Source organism: Glycine soja, chromosome 13, assembly GCF_004193775.1.
Source record: "Glycine soja cultivar W05 chromosome 13, ASM419377v2, whole genome shotgun sequence".
Taxonomy (NCBI): Eukaryota; Viridiplantae; Streptophyta; class Magnoliopsida; order Fabales; family Fabaceae; genus Glycine; species Glycine soja.
In genome coordinates this window covers 29,785,311-29,800,732 of record NC_041014.1, presented here as the reverse complement: position 1 = coordinate 29,800,732, position 15,422 = coordinate 29,785,311, and the positions used below count along the sequence as shown (strand labels likewise).

The 15,422-nt window shown below is 31.5% G+C and overlaps 2 protein-coding genes across 3 annotated transcripts; one reads left to right on the top strand and one right to left on the bottom strand.

The window, feature by feature from the left end:
- The first annotated feature begins 3,261 nt into the window (after positions 1–3,261).
- Positions 3,262–7,239, top strand: LOC114380821 (CBL-interacting protein kinase 2-like). Of its 2 annotated transcripts, none has more exons than XM_028339886.1 (2): positions 3,262–3,393; positions 5,354–7,239. In XM_028339886.1, exon 2 carries the CDS (start codon positions 5,588–5,590, stop codon positions 6,944–6,946), a length of 1,359 nt encoding a protein of 452 aa, XP_028195687.1. In that variant the 5' UTR covers positions 3,262–3,393; positions 5,354–5,587; the 3' UTR covers positions 6,947–7,239. The 2 variants fall into 2 exon arrangements, with proteins under 2 accessions (XP_028195687.1, XP_028195686.1); XM_028339885.1 differs by lacking the exon at positions 3,262–3,393 and adding an exon at positions 4,907–5,146.
- A 1,208-nt stretch (positions 7,240–8,447) lies between these two features.
- On the bottom strand, positions 8,448–13,930 carry LOC114381261 (protein NRT1/ PTR FAMILY 5.1-like). Its single transcript, XM_028340480.1, has 4 exons — positions 13,656–13,930; positions 13,039–13,256; positions 11,506–12,062; positions 8,448–9,665 (listed from the first exon to the last, which is right to left on the bottom strand). The coding sequence occupies exons 1-4, from the start codon at positions 13,759–13,761 to the stop codon at positions 8,783–8,785; spliced, it is 1,764 nt and encodes a 587-aa protein (XP_028196281.1). The 5' UTR covers positions 13,762–13,930; the 3' UTR covers positions 8,448–8,782.
- Between the last annotated feature and the right edge of the window lie 1,492 nt (positions 13,931–15,422).

Genomic DNA, 15,422 nt, shown 5'->3' with positions numbered 1-15,422 from the left:
AAAATTTGTGTCATGTGCGTGTGAGAATGTAAAATCATGTATAAGAGTTCTTTCATACAGCAAACAAAAAAAAAAGAATTTTTAAATTGAATTAAAAGGTAAAATATAAATTCAATTAAAATTAAAATAGTAAGAATAAACTTGAGGATAAAAAAGCTAAAAATTTAAAGTTAACTTATTTTTCATAAGTTATTTCAAATAATTTATCAAAATAAGTAACTTTAAGGAACATATAAAAAATATGCTCGATCATTAAATACTTATCTTGATCAAAGGAACTTATAAACTAGTTAAAGGAATTTATAAGCTCCTCAGAAGGTTTATCAAAATATCCTTATATCCTTAATTTTTACATAGTTTTTGTGAATCAATTTGAAAATTAAATTAAATATTTCTAAAATTGGTAAATAAATAATTATTTTAAATGTGTTTAACGCCATTTAAAAAAAAAAACAAAAACAAATATGCATGGTATACCATCCAAAACCCAACGTAAGATATGCTTCTAGGGCACCCAACCGGGGCGTAGGCCTGACCACCAACGCATGTCAGTTTGTGGAGTGAAACTTCCTGCACCAAGCAAGTATATGGAGGCGCACGAAGCAACACTACAGTCTCCCCTGTGGCGGAGACATATCCATGTCATGTTGTTTTAGGTTGGAAAAAAATGACGTTAATGATTGGGTCCATGCAAAGATGTGACAATATGAAATAGAATTATAAAAATTATATCATATATATAATATATATATTTTTTTTATCTATACGAATCATATTATAAAAAATTTATCATAACTCAAATACATATTCAATCAATTGAGTTAGATTTTTTTAATATATCTTATAATACTAAAAATACTATTTTTAGTGAATCACAGTCATGTCATCAAAAGAATTTATTAGTTTGTTTGGTAGATGGAGAAGAAATAAGAGAGAAAGTAGGTGAAAAAAGAAAAATAAAAAAAGACTGAAAATAAAAGTTGTTTAGTATACAACACGAGAAGATTCAAATCTTTTGGTAATGTTGATGGTTTGCTGATGCAATTGTCTTTGATATATATTTGATAAGTGAGTTAAATATAACTGATCAGATGTTGCGTGTCTTATATAGTAATTATTATAATGGCAGATCGTACAAGATTGGGATTGTTTCAAAAGCCTAGAATACATCAACTACATGACCATGATTTTCATTCTTCATTTCTTCGGTAGGAATATGTTGTGTCAAACATGGTTCTTTGAATTCACCAAAAAAAAAAAACATGGTTCTTTGAATTCACCAAAAAAAAAAAAAACATGGTTCTTTGCAACATGATCCTAATTGGAACCTATGGATACCTGATGGATTTTCAGAATGAATGACAACAAAGGCTTAAGGCCATATTATACTCTAGGAAAGCTCCCAAACTTAATAAAAACTCAGCTCCATAATGAGATGTTAGGATTTTAATTTGAGTGGTTGGTTTTTAATATAAATAAAAAGGCACCCTAGTACTCTACCCGTTCTCAGGATTAAATTGTTGACGCTGAATAATTAATTTAATTAATACAATAAGATTCAAAAGTACCTTTAATATTGCAAGATCCTATTAACTGGCCAAAAGATAAAGCTCATCAATATATTACAAGAATCCATTTAACTAGCTGAAGATGAATCTCATGGGGAATGCTAAGTGCTGAGATGCTTGCAGCTCCTTTGAAGACTTGTTTGAAATAAATCATATATATTTTTATTTTAAAAACTAGTTTCCTATATAACTTCCATTATTGATTTTGAAAACAAAACAAAAGACAATTTTGCTTGTTAAGGAAAGTTCCAATTTTTTTAAAAGAAAATTATACACGAGATATCAACATCAATCAGTTGCACGTGCGAAAACAATTCTATGTTGTTTATAGTTTCTTAATTTTAGAAATAATTTTCAAAATGCATATGTGAAAATAAATTATCTAATAATGTCTTTCTATTATTTTATTTTTAAAAATTCAAAATAAATTCTGAAAACGAAAATCAAAGAAGACCTTGGTCTCTACTAAACGGCTTAATTAGGCCCGAGGGATCTAGACTCGCTAATTAAGTTAGTATTATAAAACTTAAACTCTAGACTATAACATACTCTTAATTCAATGAATTTTAGCTTATAAAAAAAACTCTATAATATATGGTCACATCCTCAATGGGAAGGCAATAATGTCTCATTCGACAATACTCACATTTTTGTAAATTTGATTCTTTAAAGGAAAAAATATTAATGAAAAAAAACCTCAACTATTAACAAGAAAAATAAGAAAGTGGATTTTGATAAATTCATTATACATGTATATGCAATATTAATAATTGATTTTCTTATAAGTTGTTAAGTTTTTGTACTTTTTTCTCAAAACAGATTATTCTGCCATTTGTCATCAAGCGTATTACATATTTATGCTAGTCAGATATATATATTTCTTTTTTGACTCACTATTTCAAAACAAAAGGATAAATTAATTAGAGATCTTCAAAATTTTAATTGTGAGAGCTTCCCTTGGATGCATATTGTCTACCAACAAATATCATATACTTAATGGAGAATGGGTAGGTTGATACACTTTTTTCATCGGTGCAAACTGGTTGGCTAGGCGTTTTTGTTAATTGAAAAAGGTATGAAAAGCAAACAAGTGAAAGACTTAAGCTACCTACAGAGAAGAGAAAAATACGCAAATACGTGATAATACCATAAATTAAATAATGTGATAACCGATAAGGTACCAAATCCAGATCAGATACATGTAAGCAGTGGGGTCACTTTACCTTGAACCAGAGGGAAAAATTCAAAACCAAAGAAAGCAACACTCAACTATATTAATGTTACCTAACATCTGAGCCTGAATTTTTTTGGCAACGTGCACATTGATAACAAAATCTGAAGTCTACATGTTTATATATAAATATATCATATCATATCTGAAACCAACACAAATACAATCGTAAAAACCGTTTATATTTTAAAACTAGGCGTTTCCTTTTGCACCTCTTAAAAAAAAAATCAAATTTGGGGGGGTAGTTTTCATTTGCTACCCCTCCCCTACGTGCCCAAACAAGATGCATGCATGAGAATGTATTTTCGTAAAAGAGTTGCTACATATGTGTATATTTTTCTAATTTAGTGCGTGTTTGGAAACAGATCACGGATGTGATTTTTTCATGTGAAAGTGAACTTCACTAGTTCCTTTTACGTTCTTTTTTTCATATCACAAACGTGATTTTTTTGCGTGTAAAACGCAGTGTTTCCAAACACGCTGTTAGTTCTCTTGGTGAAATTAAGCAATGGGTGAACTTTTCTGGAATTTGCTGAAGACTGGGAGCAAGCAGGAAAGAATTTGGGCTCAAGTCTATCTTCGCGTGCAACCCAGGTTTTGCTTTGTTACAAATGAATTTTTATTTATTTTTTAAACTTAGTAATCATGTTGTTTCTTTTTGTTATTGCTTGCTTTATCTTAGTGCATTCAAATGCATGTGGTTTGGTTTACTTATGAGCTCTATTTTTGTACATTGAGTTGAATTAAATTTATGAAGTTAATGTTATAATGTTCTCAAAGATCGTATTGTGGTGTTTTTGAATTAGTATTCGGCTGCTTAGTCTATCAAGTTATATACTTCCTTGAAACCTTAATTTTGAAGCTACTTTTTTGTATTGTGGTGATCTTCAATTGGTTATTTCTCTTTTTTGTTTTTTTTCACAACAAACAATTATGAAGTTTAATTTACAAATTTGGGACAGCAATGAGCCTAAAAATACACTTGCTAGTAAGTAATGCAAATTAATGACATTAACGAAGATTCATTTCTTAATTTGGACTAAGACAGAGATCCATATTACTTAGTGAAGAGCATAATGATCCTAGCTTGATCCAAAAAATGATTTTGGATCGGGTAAAAGTGGGAGGGAAGAATAAAATGCTTTTGGTTCTAAAATCAAGACTACATAAAAAAATGGGTTTCATGATCGATAGAGAAAGATAATAGAATTGATACCTAAATGGTATACGGAGTTTAGAGTGTGTTACTTAAGTTAAGGTGGAGGAAGTGAGGTTTTTTGTTTTCTTGAAAAAAAAGAAAACTAAAAATGGTAGAATGGGGAGATTTTCTCAATACCACTGATAGAGCATCCAATGACATGCATAAGTTGAGTTAAAGGTTCAACATACCAAACTAGCTACTTACATTTTGGTGGGCTAGGTACTTGAGTTGAATTATGTTTTTTCTAGTGTACCCAATTATAATTGAAATTGGATAATAAGTTTACAAGTTTTAAATATGATGAAATCCAATTCAACTCAATTATCTAATAAATATATAATTAAAACTAATATTTGCTTAATTCTTTGTGTGTGTCGTATGTGAGAGATTTAGTAATAAAAAAGAAAAAAAAATTGACTTATAAAACAATTTAATGATTTTATTGAATACTAACTATGAGTTGTAAATCAATGAAGAAATAAATACTAACTACTAGATTATAAAAATTAAGAACAATGAAACAATACTAAACTACTAATTTTGAGGTATTTTTATTGTTAAGAGTTAAAGAAATGACAATATTTATTTTTAAATATTTAACTTAATAACTCAATTCAACCTCAATAAGGTCGTGTTGAGTTGTTAAACAAAAAAAATATAAATCTAAGTCAATTAAATTTAATTAGGTTAAATAAAAATTAGATTAAATTCAAATGAAAATCACTTACTACTCAATATCTACGAGGTGCCCCATCGAGTTTTGTATAACATAAACTTGGGGTGGGGGGGGACCAAATTGCAATATCGATAAGCATTTTCGAATGACAGTGAAAGATGACGCGGAATAAACTCAATCTGGACTCTTATTTGTATTTGAAAACGTAAGAAACTCCTTTATAACAACTAAGCTTACTTGCTGTTTTGAATAGCATTATGCTTTTTGGTCTGTGTCTAACGTTCCATCTCTTCACGACTCTCTCGCTCGTCCCTTCCAACGTTAACCCTTTCTTTTTCTCTTTCTTCATTCTTCACACCCTTTGTGCCATCTTCTTTGCCTCCTCATTGTCGTAATTCATCTGAATTCTCCTAAACTTTTATCTTATTCCTTTTGTTTGGATGATCGATCAAGGGAGAGTATAAAAAAAGGTTCGTTTTTGTTTTGCCTTCTTTTTTGGGTTTTAGATGATCATCTGATTAAGTTCTAACCTTGTGAATGTTCAAGTTTTAATTTTTGTAATACCCTTTGTTCTTTCACTGGATTGTTTCTGTTCTAATTGAACTTTTTTGTATGTGTTTGTTTTGGAACCTTCATATATGTGTGTGTTTTTACTGTTTTTTGTTACTCATTCTCAGGGAGAGCATTTGAATTGACACTGGGGGTGATGAAATACGTGTCTGAACATTGAGACCACTTCTCTGAAGTCATTTTGATCTTAATTGCGTTTTTTGGTGGCTTCTTGAGGAGATTAAAGGACTCAGGTGAAAGAGTAACGTATCTATTGTGTTGGTGGTGGTGTTTTTTCAAGGGTAAGCAGATCCAAGACAGAGAGAAAGGTTCCTTTCTTAGAAAACCGGGGTGCTTAATTTATGTTTGAGGGTTTGTGCTTGAAAATGGAGAAAAGAGGGAATGTGTTGATGGAGAAGTATGAGTTTGGGAAGCTATTAGGTCAAGGAAACTTTGCGAAGGTTTACCATGCAAGGGACGTCAGAACTGGTGAGAGTGTTGCCGTTAAGGTGATTGACAAGGAGAAAATTCTAAAAATTGGACTAGTGGATCAGACGAAGCGAGAGATATCGATTATGAGACTGGTTAAACATCCCAATGTTTTGCAGCTTTATGAGGTCTTGGCCACCAAGACCAAGATTTACTTCATCATAGAATATGCCAAAGGGGGCGAACTTTTCAACAAGATAGCCAAAGGTAGACTCACTGAGGACAAGGCAAGGAAGTACTTTCAACAATTGGTCAGTGCTGTTGATTTTTGCCACAGCAGGGGTGTTTATCACAGAGATTTGAAGCCGGAGAACTTGCTTTTGGATGAGAATGGAGTTCTCAAGGTAGCGGATTTTGGATTAAGTGCACTTGTTGAATCTCACCGTCAAAAAGACATGCTGCATACAATTTGTGGAACTCCTGCATATGTGGCTCCTGAGGTTATAAGTAGAAGGGGCTATGATGGAACAAAAGCCGATGTATGGTCTTGTGGAGTGATCTTATTTGTTCTTTTGGCTGGTCATTTGCCATTCTATGATTTGAATCTTATGTCACTGTATAACAAAATAGGCAAGGCCGATTACAAATGTCCAAACTGGTTTCCGTTTGAAGTGCGCAGACTGTTAGCGAAAATCCTTGACCCCAACCCAAATACCAGGATATCCATGGCAAAACTTATGGAAAATTCGTGGTTCAGAAAAGGATTCAAACCCAAATCTGGTCAAGTGAAAAGAGAGGCTGTTAATGTGGCTTTAGTTGATTCTGATCAAGTTTTTTGCTTGTGTGAGAATACAAGTGCTGCTGTTGTTGAGGCAGAGCAAGCATTGGTTAAACCTTCACAGTTTAATGCTTTCAATATAATTTCTCTGTCTGCTGGGCTTGACTTGTCTGGCCTTTTTGCTGGCAATGTTGAACTGGATGATACCAAATTTACATTTATGAGCTCTGCCTCATCCATCATGTCTACAATGGAGGATATTGCTCGCGTTTTGAGTATGGAGATAATTAAGAAGGATGGAGGGTTGCTGAAATTGGAGAGATCCAGGGAAGGTAGAAAAGGACCACTTTCCATTGATGCTGAAATATTTGAGGTTGCCCCATCTTTCCATTTGGTCGAGTTGAAGAAGTCCTGCGGTGATGCATTAGAATACCAGAAGATATTGAAGGAAGACTTAAGACCAGCTCTAAAAGATATTGTCGGTGTTTGGCAAGGTGAGCAGCATCTGCACTAGCAAGCTTGTGTACTCCTTAAAAGATTTATTGATTTTTCATGTTATGAATTAATTACAGTTGAGTTACTATGGTAATTGAATTGTTGATGTTTATACTATATTATGCATGGTTTTGGTTGAGAATGCCGGCTGAATTTTGAGATGTCATTACATCATATCATTGCTAGAAATAGCTTTTTTTTATGCCAATATGTAAATTCGAAATCAGAATTTGTAATGTTTTTCAAAGGTTTTGGTTCTTCAATATGTTCAGTCTTAGTACTAATCAAAAAAAAGGGAAAAGTTCGGCTGAAGCTTATTCGGTTGTTGTGTGATCAAGGTTGTTCGTTGGTGTCATACATAATATATTGATATATTCTTCAAGGTTTTGCTTATGTATGTATGACTAATAGTGAAATCCCTTTGCCGTCCTTATCAATGGGTGAAACTTCAACTATTTTGTAATAAGTCATTGCACACAAAGTGATAGCTTATATACATACAAATTGTTGAATAAATCTTCTGCTCTGTAATAACCGAAATTAATTTTGGCCCTCAATGTTTATTGTATTAGACTATTAGTTCTTTTTTTCGAGTTTGGATCATCTTAGGGTCCATTCTATAAAGTACACTATAGAATGAAAAAATTAAAGTTAAATGATTTCACCAAATCATATAAGTGCTGTTTCATTAAAAAAAAAGCTTAACTGATGATTTTTACTCAATAGCTACCAACTCTATATTTTACTCAGAAAGGTGCAAGGTGCACTGTATTTTTTCGCAACCCCTCTTTTCAAGTTAGGGTGTAGCTTTTACTGGTTGAAGCTTTATCACATTTTGCCACAAACTCTAGCATTATGAAGCTCTATTTACTTATCAATAGTTTTCTAGGAAGAACCTCGCTCCTCTACAATGAAGTTTACCTCACACCTTCAGCCATTTTTAAGCGCAAGAAGCTAAAGCAACTGAGAGGAAAATGTTTTTACTTTTTAGTGATGATGGTTATGTGGTTCATTGTTGTGTCATGCATCTATTTTGGTTATCAAACTATCAATGGCGACACTTCATCCTTAGCCCTTTTTTCTTCTATAGAGAAGGGCATTAAATAATCTTTATATTGTCCTCATTTCAAGCTTTGTATAGTTCTGAATTGAAAAAATTTCGGGCATCTTAAGGTTATATAGGATTATAAGGCTGAAACCACGTGGAATTTTGTCAAATAGTTTTCCAACTTAAAAACGTTTCAACTTGATTTCAAGGAAGTTTCGATTTAGCATAGGTTCAGAGGGCTCTCCAATCAAACCATACAATTAACTTATGATACGATTATTCTTCATTTTCATCATTCTGTCACTGCATTAGGTTCAAATATCTACTTGAAGGACATAAATATTAATCACCACCCAATCATCAGAATTTGTGGATTTTTTTTAATCCACTACGTTCTTCTAATTGGATACATTGCTTCGATATTTAAAATATATCTATTCCAAAAATAATAAAGATAAACTTCAGAAAGAAATATTGAAACATTGCATTTGCACATGAAATTTTATTTGCAAGAAAAGCAGGATAAAAAAAAATAGTAAAATTGCACGCATATTTTACAAAATAGCACACATGGTGTAGTGACTAGTGAGATATATTAGTTTATGCATTTATAAATTCTACGCAAACTTGTGTATCTGAATTTATTTGGCTCCAACTTCACTTATAGGTGGGGGCCAATTAAATTCAAATAAACAATCATTTATCAGCTTGCCGCAGAATCTGTCAAGAAAATTTAGGTTTAATATGATTCTACCGGTTGGTTATTTATATATCATGGCCTACTACCACCCTATAGCTAGTTAATTATCACACTTGTAAACCAAGAGAGGCATCCAAAGTTGGTTTTCCCTCCATTTGAACACAAAGGCCCTCCTTGACCCTTATCGATTCCCTCTTATAGATGTATCTACTTGAAACCCAAAGAAAAACCACCATATTGACACTTGACATGACCAACAAAAACCCATAATAGTAGTCCAAGTGACAATCATTCAAGTTGTCCCCTATCCAGCTTTTTTTGTCACCCCTTCCTGTTATTTTATCAACCATTGTCACCAAAAAGCTGTTCAAGAAGTTCCCAAAACCAATTCCACTAGTGAAGAATGTTGTTCCAAGACTTTGCATGTCTTCAGGGGATTGATCATAGAAGAATTCCAGCAATCCTATGGCATTGAACACATCTGCTATCCCTATTAGTACATACTGAGGCATCAACCAAAATATACTCATAGGGACAATATCTTTAGGACCAGCTACATGGTTTGCTCCTATGACATGCATTCTTCTAACTTCTACTGCATAGGCAATTGCAATGGCTATGATCTGGATTGAAAATCCAATCCCAAGCCTTTGAAGCAATGTGATTCCTCTAGGGTGGCCGGTTTTCTGGCGCATGAACGGCACGAAAAACCAGTCATACATTGGCACCGAGAGAAGCATGGAGAGTGTCACAAAACTTCCAAGAGAGGCTGATGGAATTTTGAAATGAGGGCCAATGTTTCTGTCCAAAGTGGTGCCTTGTTTCACAAAAAGAGTGTTGATTTGGGCCCAGATGGTGCTTGGAATCAGTGTCACTAGCCATACAAGGACCATGCCAAATATAAGCTTTGCTCCTTCCACTTGGGACACTGTCAATGGTTCTCTTGTGGAGCCAGCACTGTCTTCTTTAATTGCAGCCTTGTCCAAAAACCTGAACACCCTTAACTTTTCAGTTTCTAACAAAATTGGTGTAAGAAAAAAATATTTGTCATTTTTGTGTAGCAATGAAATGTTCCAAAATGATCCAGTCTTCCGCTAATGAATCCATCCTATCATATAACCGGTTTTTTAAAAAATAACCATAAGTAACAATAACTAGTTATATAATAACCAGTTATATAAAAGTAGTTATAGTTCAAATAAATTGTTTTTATTTAAAAAATAGTTATGGTTATAAAACTATAACTAGCTTTATAAAAATAGTTATTTTATAGAACTTATTTTTATTCATTCATGACAGGTTATATAACTAATTTCGGAGAATAACTTGTTATATGATTCGATTCTTATGTGTCTCTCTATGCACCAAGAATGCAAATGAGGACTATACCGTGTTTTGCATGCAATATGTGATAGCTATTGTTTGTGATAATTTTGCAACAGTGATGCATCTGTGGTCAGTGGTCACAACTGTGGAAAAACAACTTGGCTGAAAGATAGTGACTAGTCATGATGAAAGAAGGCCTCAAAGAAGATAGTGTGAAGTGTTCACATGGAAAAATTCAATGAGAAGAATGACATAGTTGGCCCCTAATGCCTCATGCACTCTTTAGCCTCAAATTGTGGGTTCCCTGGTTGTGCACACAAATTTGTACAGAACGAATGAGACTCAATTTGACTTTGACTGCCTCAGAGCCAAGAGATTAAACGGGGAACATGGAATCTTTAGACATGAACCATTTTCTAGATTCTCTGTCAAATTGATGATGAGTAGGGTTAATTAAGATGGAAATTGGAATACTGCCTTTCATAGATGGATGCTTCCAAGTTTTACTGTGTATTACCCCACTAGGCCAGGGCAAGTTTAATCAGTCCTCTACCACTTATGGACAATTTATGCACAACAATCTTACATGGAAAATGTTTCGTGACCATGAAAATGAAACAACATGACCTGTCATTTAGGTTTGATGTACATATTTTAGATATGTATATATATATATATATATGAAAAAATAGAATAAAAAAATAAGTGAATGATAAAAGATATTCATATACAATATTTAATATGGAGTCAATTTTTTAATATTTAAATAATGAAATAATTAAAACATTGCCTCACTTATTTTGTTCTTCTCCCCCTATGGTGTCTCTTTTGATTATTCATTTTTTATAAATATTTTTTCTAAACATATATTTTTATCTGTTTTTCCCCTTCTTATCACATGTTTCATCCTGAGTTGTATAACCTAATTAATGAGCAAAGACATTTTGATTTCATTTAAATTTCATATATACTCTATCCCTACATACATCCATACTCTTTTTACACTAAAAACTGAAACCCAATTTTCACTAAAAAAATATTGAAATAGAGTTTAAAACAAGTATAATACCAAAGAAACATGTTTGTGATTTAATTCATTTTTACAAGCATCAATGATTTTTTAACACTAAACTTTTCCAAATATTTAATTAATACTTATTATTTTTTTTTATCTTTCTCTTTCCATCATATAATAGTAACATTTTAGTTGTCTAAAAATAATTTTAGTTGTCTTTCCATCACTCATATGTAGTCACATATTTCAAGACAAAAACAATTCATGAAACTCCAAAAAGTATAAACACTCATTTGATATTTTAATTTCTCTTTTCCTATTACATCATATTTCTTTTTTGTCTCAAGATATTGAGTAACATTGAGAGAGTGTCCATCAAACACAATTCATTTCAGGGGTGTAATAATGTATGAATAAAAAAAGAGCAATGTAAAATGAATAATAATACAGGTATTGTTTTTTAATTTAAGTTAAACCGTATGTGCTCACCTCAGAGTTGGAGTGTGATAGACTTGGCGTTTCCCACTATTAACATAATCTTGGAGGTTGTGCTCATAGAGATCCGAGGGGTTACTAGGGAGTTGTAGTTTTCTATTCCTGAAGGCTGCAATTGGCACACGAATTATGTCGCTAGCAGGAGTTTTTGTTGTGCTTACTTTGTGGCGATATATTGGTGTGCCAATGTAGAAAATGACCAAAGACAATAGAAGACCAGCAGTGGGGATTCCATACCCTAGTCCCCACCCCAAATTCTCTTGAATGTAAACCAATCCTAAAGTGGCTATCAAAGCACCCAAGAATGAGGTAAACATCCACCAGTTGAAGAAGGAAGCCTTTAGCTCTTTTTCATTGGGATTGAAGTCATCAAATTGGTCAGCACCAAAAGTTGAGATGTTTGGCTTTGTTCCACCTGCCCCAATTGCCATAGTGTAAAGGGCTGTGTAGAAAAATGCAATTTGTGAGGTTGAAGCCTTGTTGCATATGCCATTGGTGCATGTTGGCCTCAGGCTCTTGAGTGACACGGCTACTGTGAGAAGAGTCATTCCCTGTGATGTCAATTAGTGGAACTATAGTGAGTGCATGAATTGGTTTTCTAGCTTAAACAAATGTACATCACAAAGTTATTAAAAACAAATAAAAGAAAGAAATTAAGGTGCACTACTCTTTTGGGATGATAAGCATATGGTTTCAATTAAGTTTCATCCTGCATGCATATGTACATGATCCTTATGCCACAAAACTCAATAGAGAAATTTGTCGTGTACGTACATCACATGGTAATTCAGCATTCCAATGTAATTTCTTATCCATTTTCAATATTATAAACTGACATGTGCACATGCTTTGGAATGAATATTAGAGAAATGTTAATTATACACTTTTAAACGTATTCTCTATACTATATTAGGTCAAATTTATTGAAAGTCCAAAAGATTCTACAAGTTTCACTGTTGAAAGAAGTGTATTAATTAGAATATTAATTTCAAAAAAGAGATCAAACATATTACTGTATATTGAAAAAAACTCACTTTTTGTGTGTAGCATTTTATATAAAATATTTCCTATTTCGATCTACGCCTTTTAAAAATCACATTAAAAATTAAACGAGAGAATAATCATCTCGTACAAAATATCATGTAATATTCCCCTTTATTATATACATTTATATAAATTCAAGGTTGAGGTGAGACCATAGCTTCATGGTGGGGTTATATGAATCATAAATACTTGTCTTGTACTATTTATGACAGTTAGCAATCATATATCGTCCCACGAGTGCAAATAATGGAATTGAAATCTTTGGCTGGGAGTAGCTAAACCCAAACTGGTGTTAAAAATAAAAGAGAGAGAGGAATTTAATTGGAAATTATATTAAAAATGTTTTTAAAAAATTAATATAAAAATTAATGATTCCTCTACTTGGAATAAAAAGATGATGAATGTAGACGCAATTCATCATGGAGAAAATATAGAAAATTGGATTCTTGATTCTATATATCAACGATAGATCTTATAGCTTACCAAGACATAAATCAGAGATGAGAGAGTGAAAGTCCAGAAGCGACCCAAGTAAGAATCTGCTATGTAAGCCCCAAGAATTGGCGTTATCCACACAGATCCTGACCAGTTATTCACATTCCTCACTGATGAAACAGTATCTTCATGAAGTTGGCTTGTAAGGTAATTCACTAAGTTTGAAGCCACTCCATAGAAGGCCATCCTTTCAAATGCTTCATAGCCTGCACAAATATTATGGTATGCCATATCACAAATCAAACTTAAGAATTATATAACATCATATCATATGTTTTGTTATTATATCATGCTATATAATATAACTCCAGAGAAATAACCATTAACAAGTACTATATATTCAGAAACAGTGTAAGGACTTATTTTTTGGAATAATATACTACTAAGAGGAAAATATGCTGCTTGCATAACAATCTATATATCAGCATGATGCAATTAAGGGTCTACAAATTTTTTGTCCTTCATTCTTTTCTCCAGAGAATTAACAAATCTTCTAAGGTTGGAGATAGTTGAGATCAAACAGTGCATGCAGATCTAAGAAAAGCTTAAACAGTGAGTAAATATTAATTATAATTAATATATGGTTAGAAACTTAATATGCTCACCAACAAGAAAAGCGCAAGCCTTCCATTTGCCAGTTTTAGATGAAACTGCAGGTTGGCCACGGAAATCAATAGTGCCATCTTGTGTATAATCTGCTTTGGCTTCCATTAGAAGAGATATAGTATTACATAAAATAAAAAAGAATAAGAGCTGTATAGTGATATATCAAAGAAAAGCAATAAATTGAGAAAGAGATGGATGTTAGAGAAAACAGAGGTAGCGACTATATATACTGCGTATAAGCAGTCTTATTATCATATGTTAGATTAAGGTAAAGTCTGCTCTAGGCAGATGATCCATCACGGCATCTTTAAATTTATTCGGAAAATATTAATATGGACTCATTTTCTCTTCTATCTCACTCCAACTCTATTTTATTTCTTATTTCTCTCTTTATTTTTCATTATATCATTTATCATTCATCCTTTTTTTCTCTTTTCTTTCGCTTATGCACCATGCTATTCAATTTATTTCTGATTTTGTTCGTACTATGTTATTTTAAAGAAATAATTTAATTGCCATGTCCTGTATAATTATATTTTTTAAGATGACACTTAATTTATCTTACATGATAATTCATAATCAATAATTTATTATTATTATTAATTTTTTTATCTATAAAAATTAAACTCTGATACCAAAAGTTTATACATTGTATATAAATTATTTATCTTGAAATAGATATTAGTTATTGATAAAGTTAAAAATATCATATAAAATTTTAAAATAATATATAATAAGATTATTAATTTTGATAATAAACCCTTAATTTCATCCTTGAAGTATTATCTTTTCTCCCAAATGATCCTAGAGTAAAATAAACATTATATAATAATCCCTCAATTAGAAATCGTGCTAATTAAGTAGTTCTTTAACTATTGAATAATTCTTCAAATTGATCGATAAACGTTAGCAAAATATATCAACTTAGAAATTAAACGAATTAATTAACATTTAATATTGAGAGATTATTTATACAATTTTATTAATTTAGTGACTACTTAAAAGAGAAAGTAATACTTAAGGATCCAATTAAGTATTTATAGTATAATAATTACTTTAAAAGCAATATTTAAAACTAATATTTAGAGTGATTCCTAATTGATTAACCCTATAAATTGTTTTATAGTAACCGTGCAGTAAAAAAATCTCTCTATCTAAAATGTACTTTATTTTAAAATACAAGTACAATTTTCCTTATTTCAATTACTACACTTAAAAAAACTACAATTTATTACATGTCTTTCTATTTTATTTTGATCTACTAATAGAAATTCAATTATTTCTTTTAAGGTAGCTTTCCTTCCTTTGTTTTTCCACATTTTTTTATATTAAAAACCCTTATTTGAGTTATATTCATTCTTGTGTGACAATACTAACACCATTGTTTTGTACACTCCAACACCCATTTTTGCATCACTTCATTGTACCCTTATTTGGATTAGAATTTTCAAATTGAAACTTTTTTTTTGTACTTGTGCAAATAATTATTTAGGACAAATTTGAAATCGATAAAAATATTAAAATTTTAAAAATAAAAAGAATGATTCAATATGAAAATTATATACTGTGAGGTTATAAGGTTTTAAATTAATGGGAAAATTTTGAAATCTTTTAGTTTTTGGTTAGTATGATGTTTTAATTTATGACTTTTTGACTTTTGAGCGGGAAAGGTTTTTAAATGATTTAATAATAAGTTTAATTCATGAAAGCTTTGAAAGAAAATGAAGATTTGAGGTTGCATGAAATGGGAAAAATTGATGGAGGAA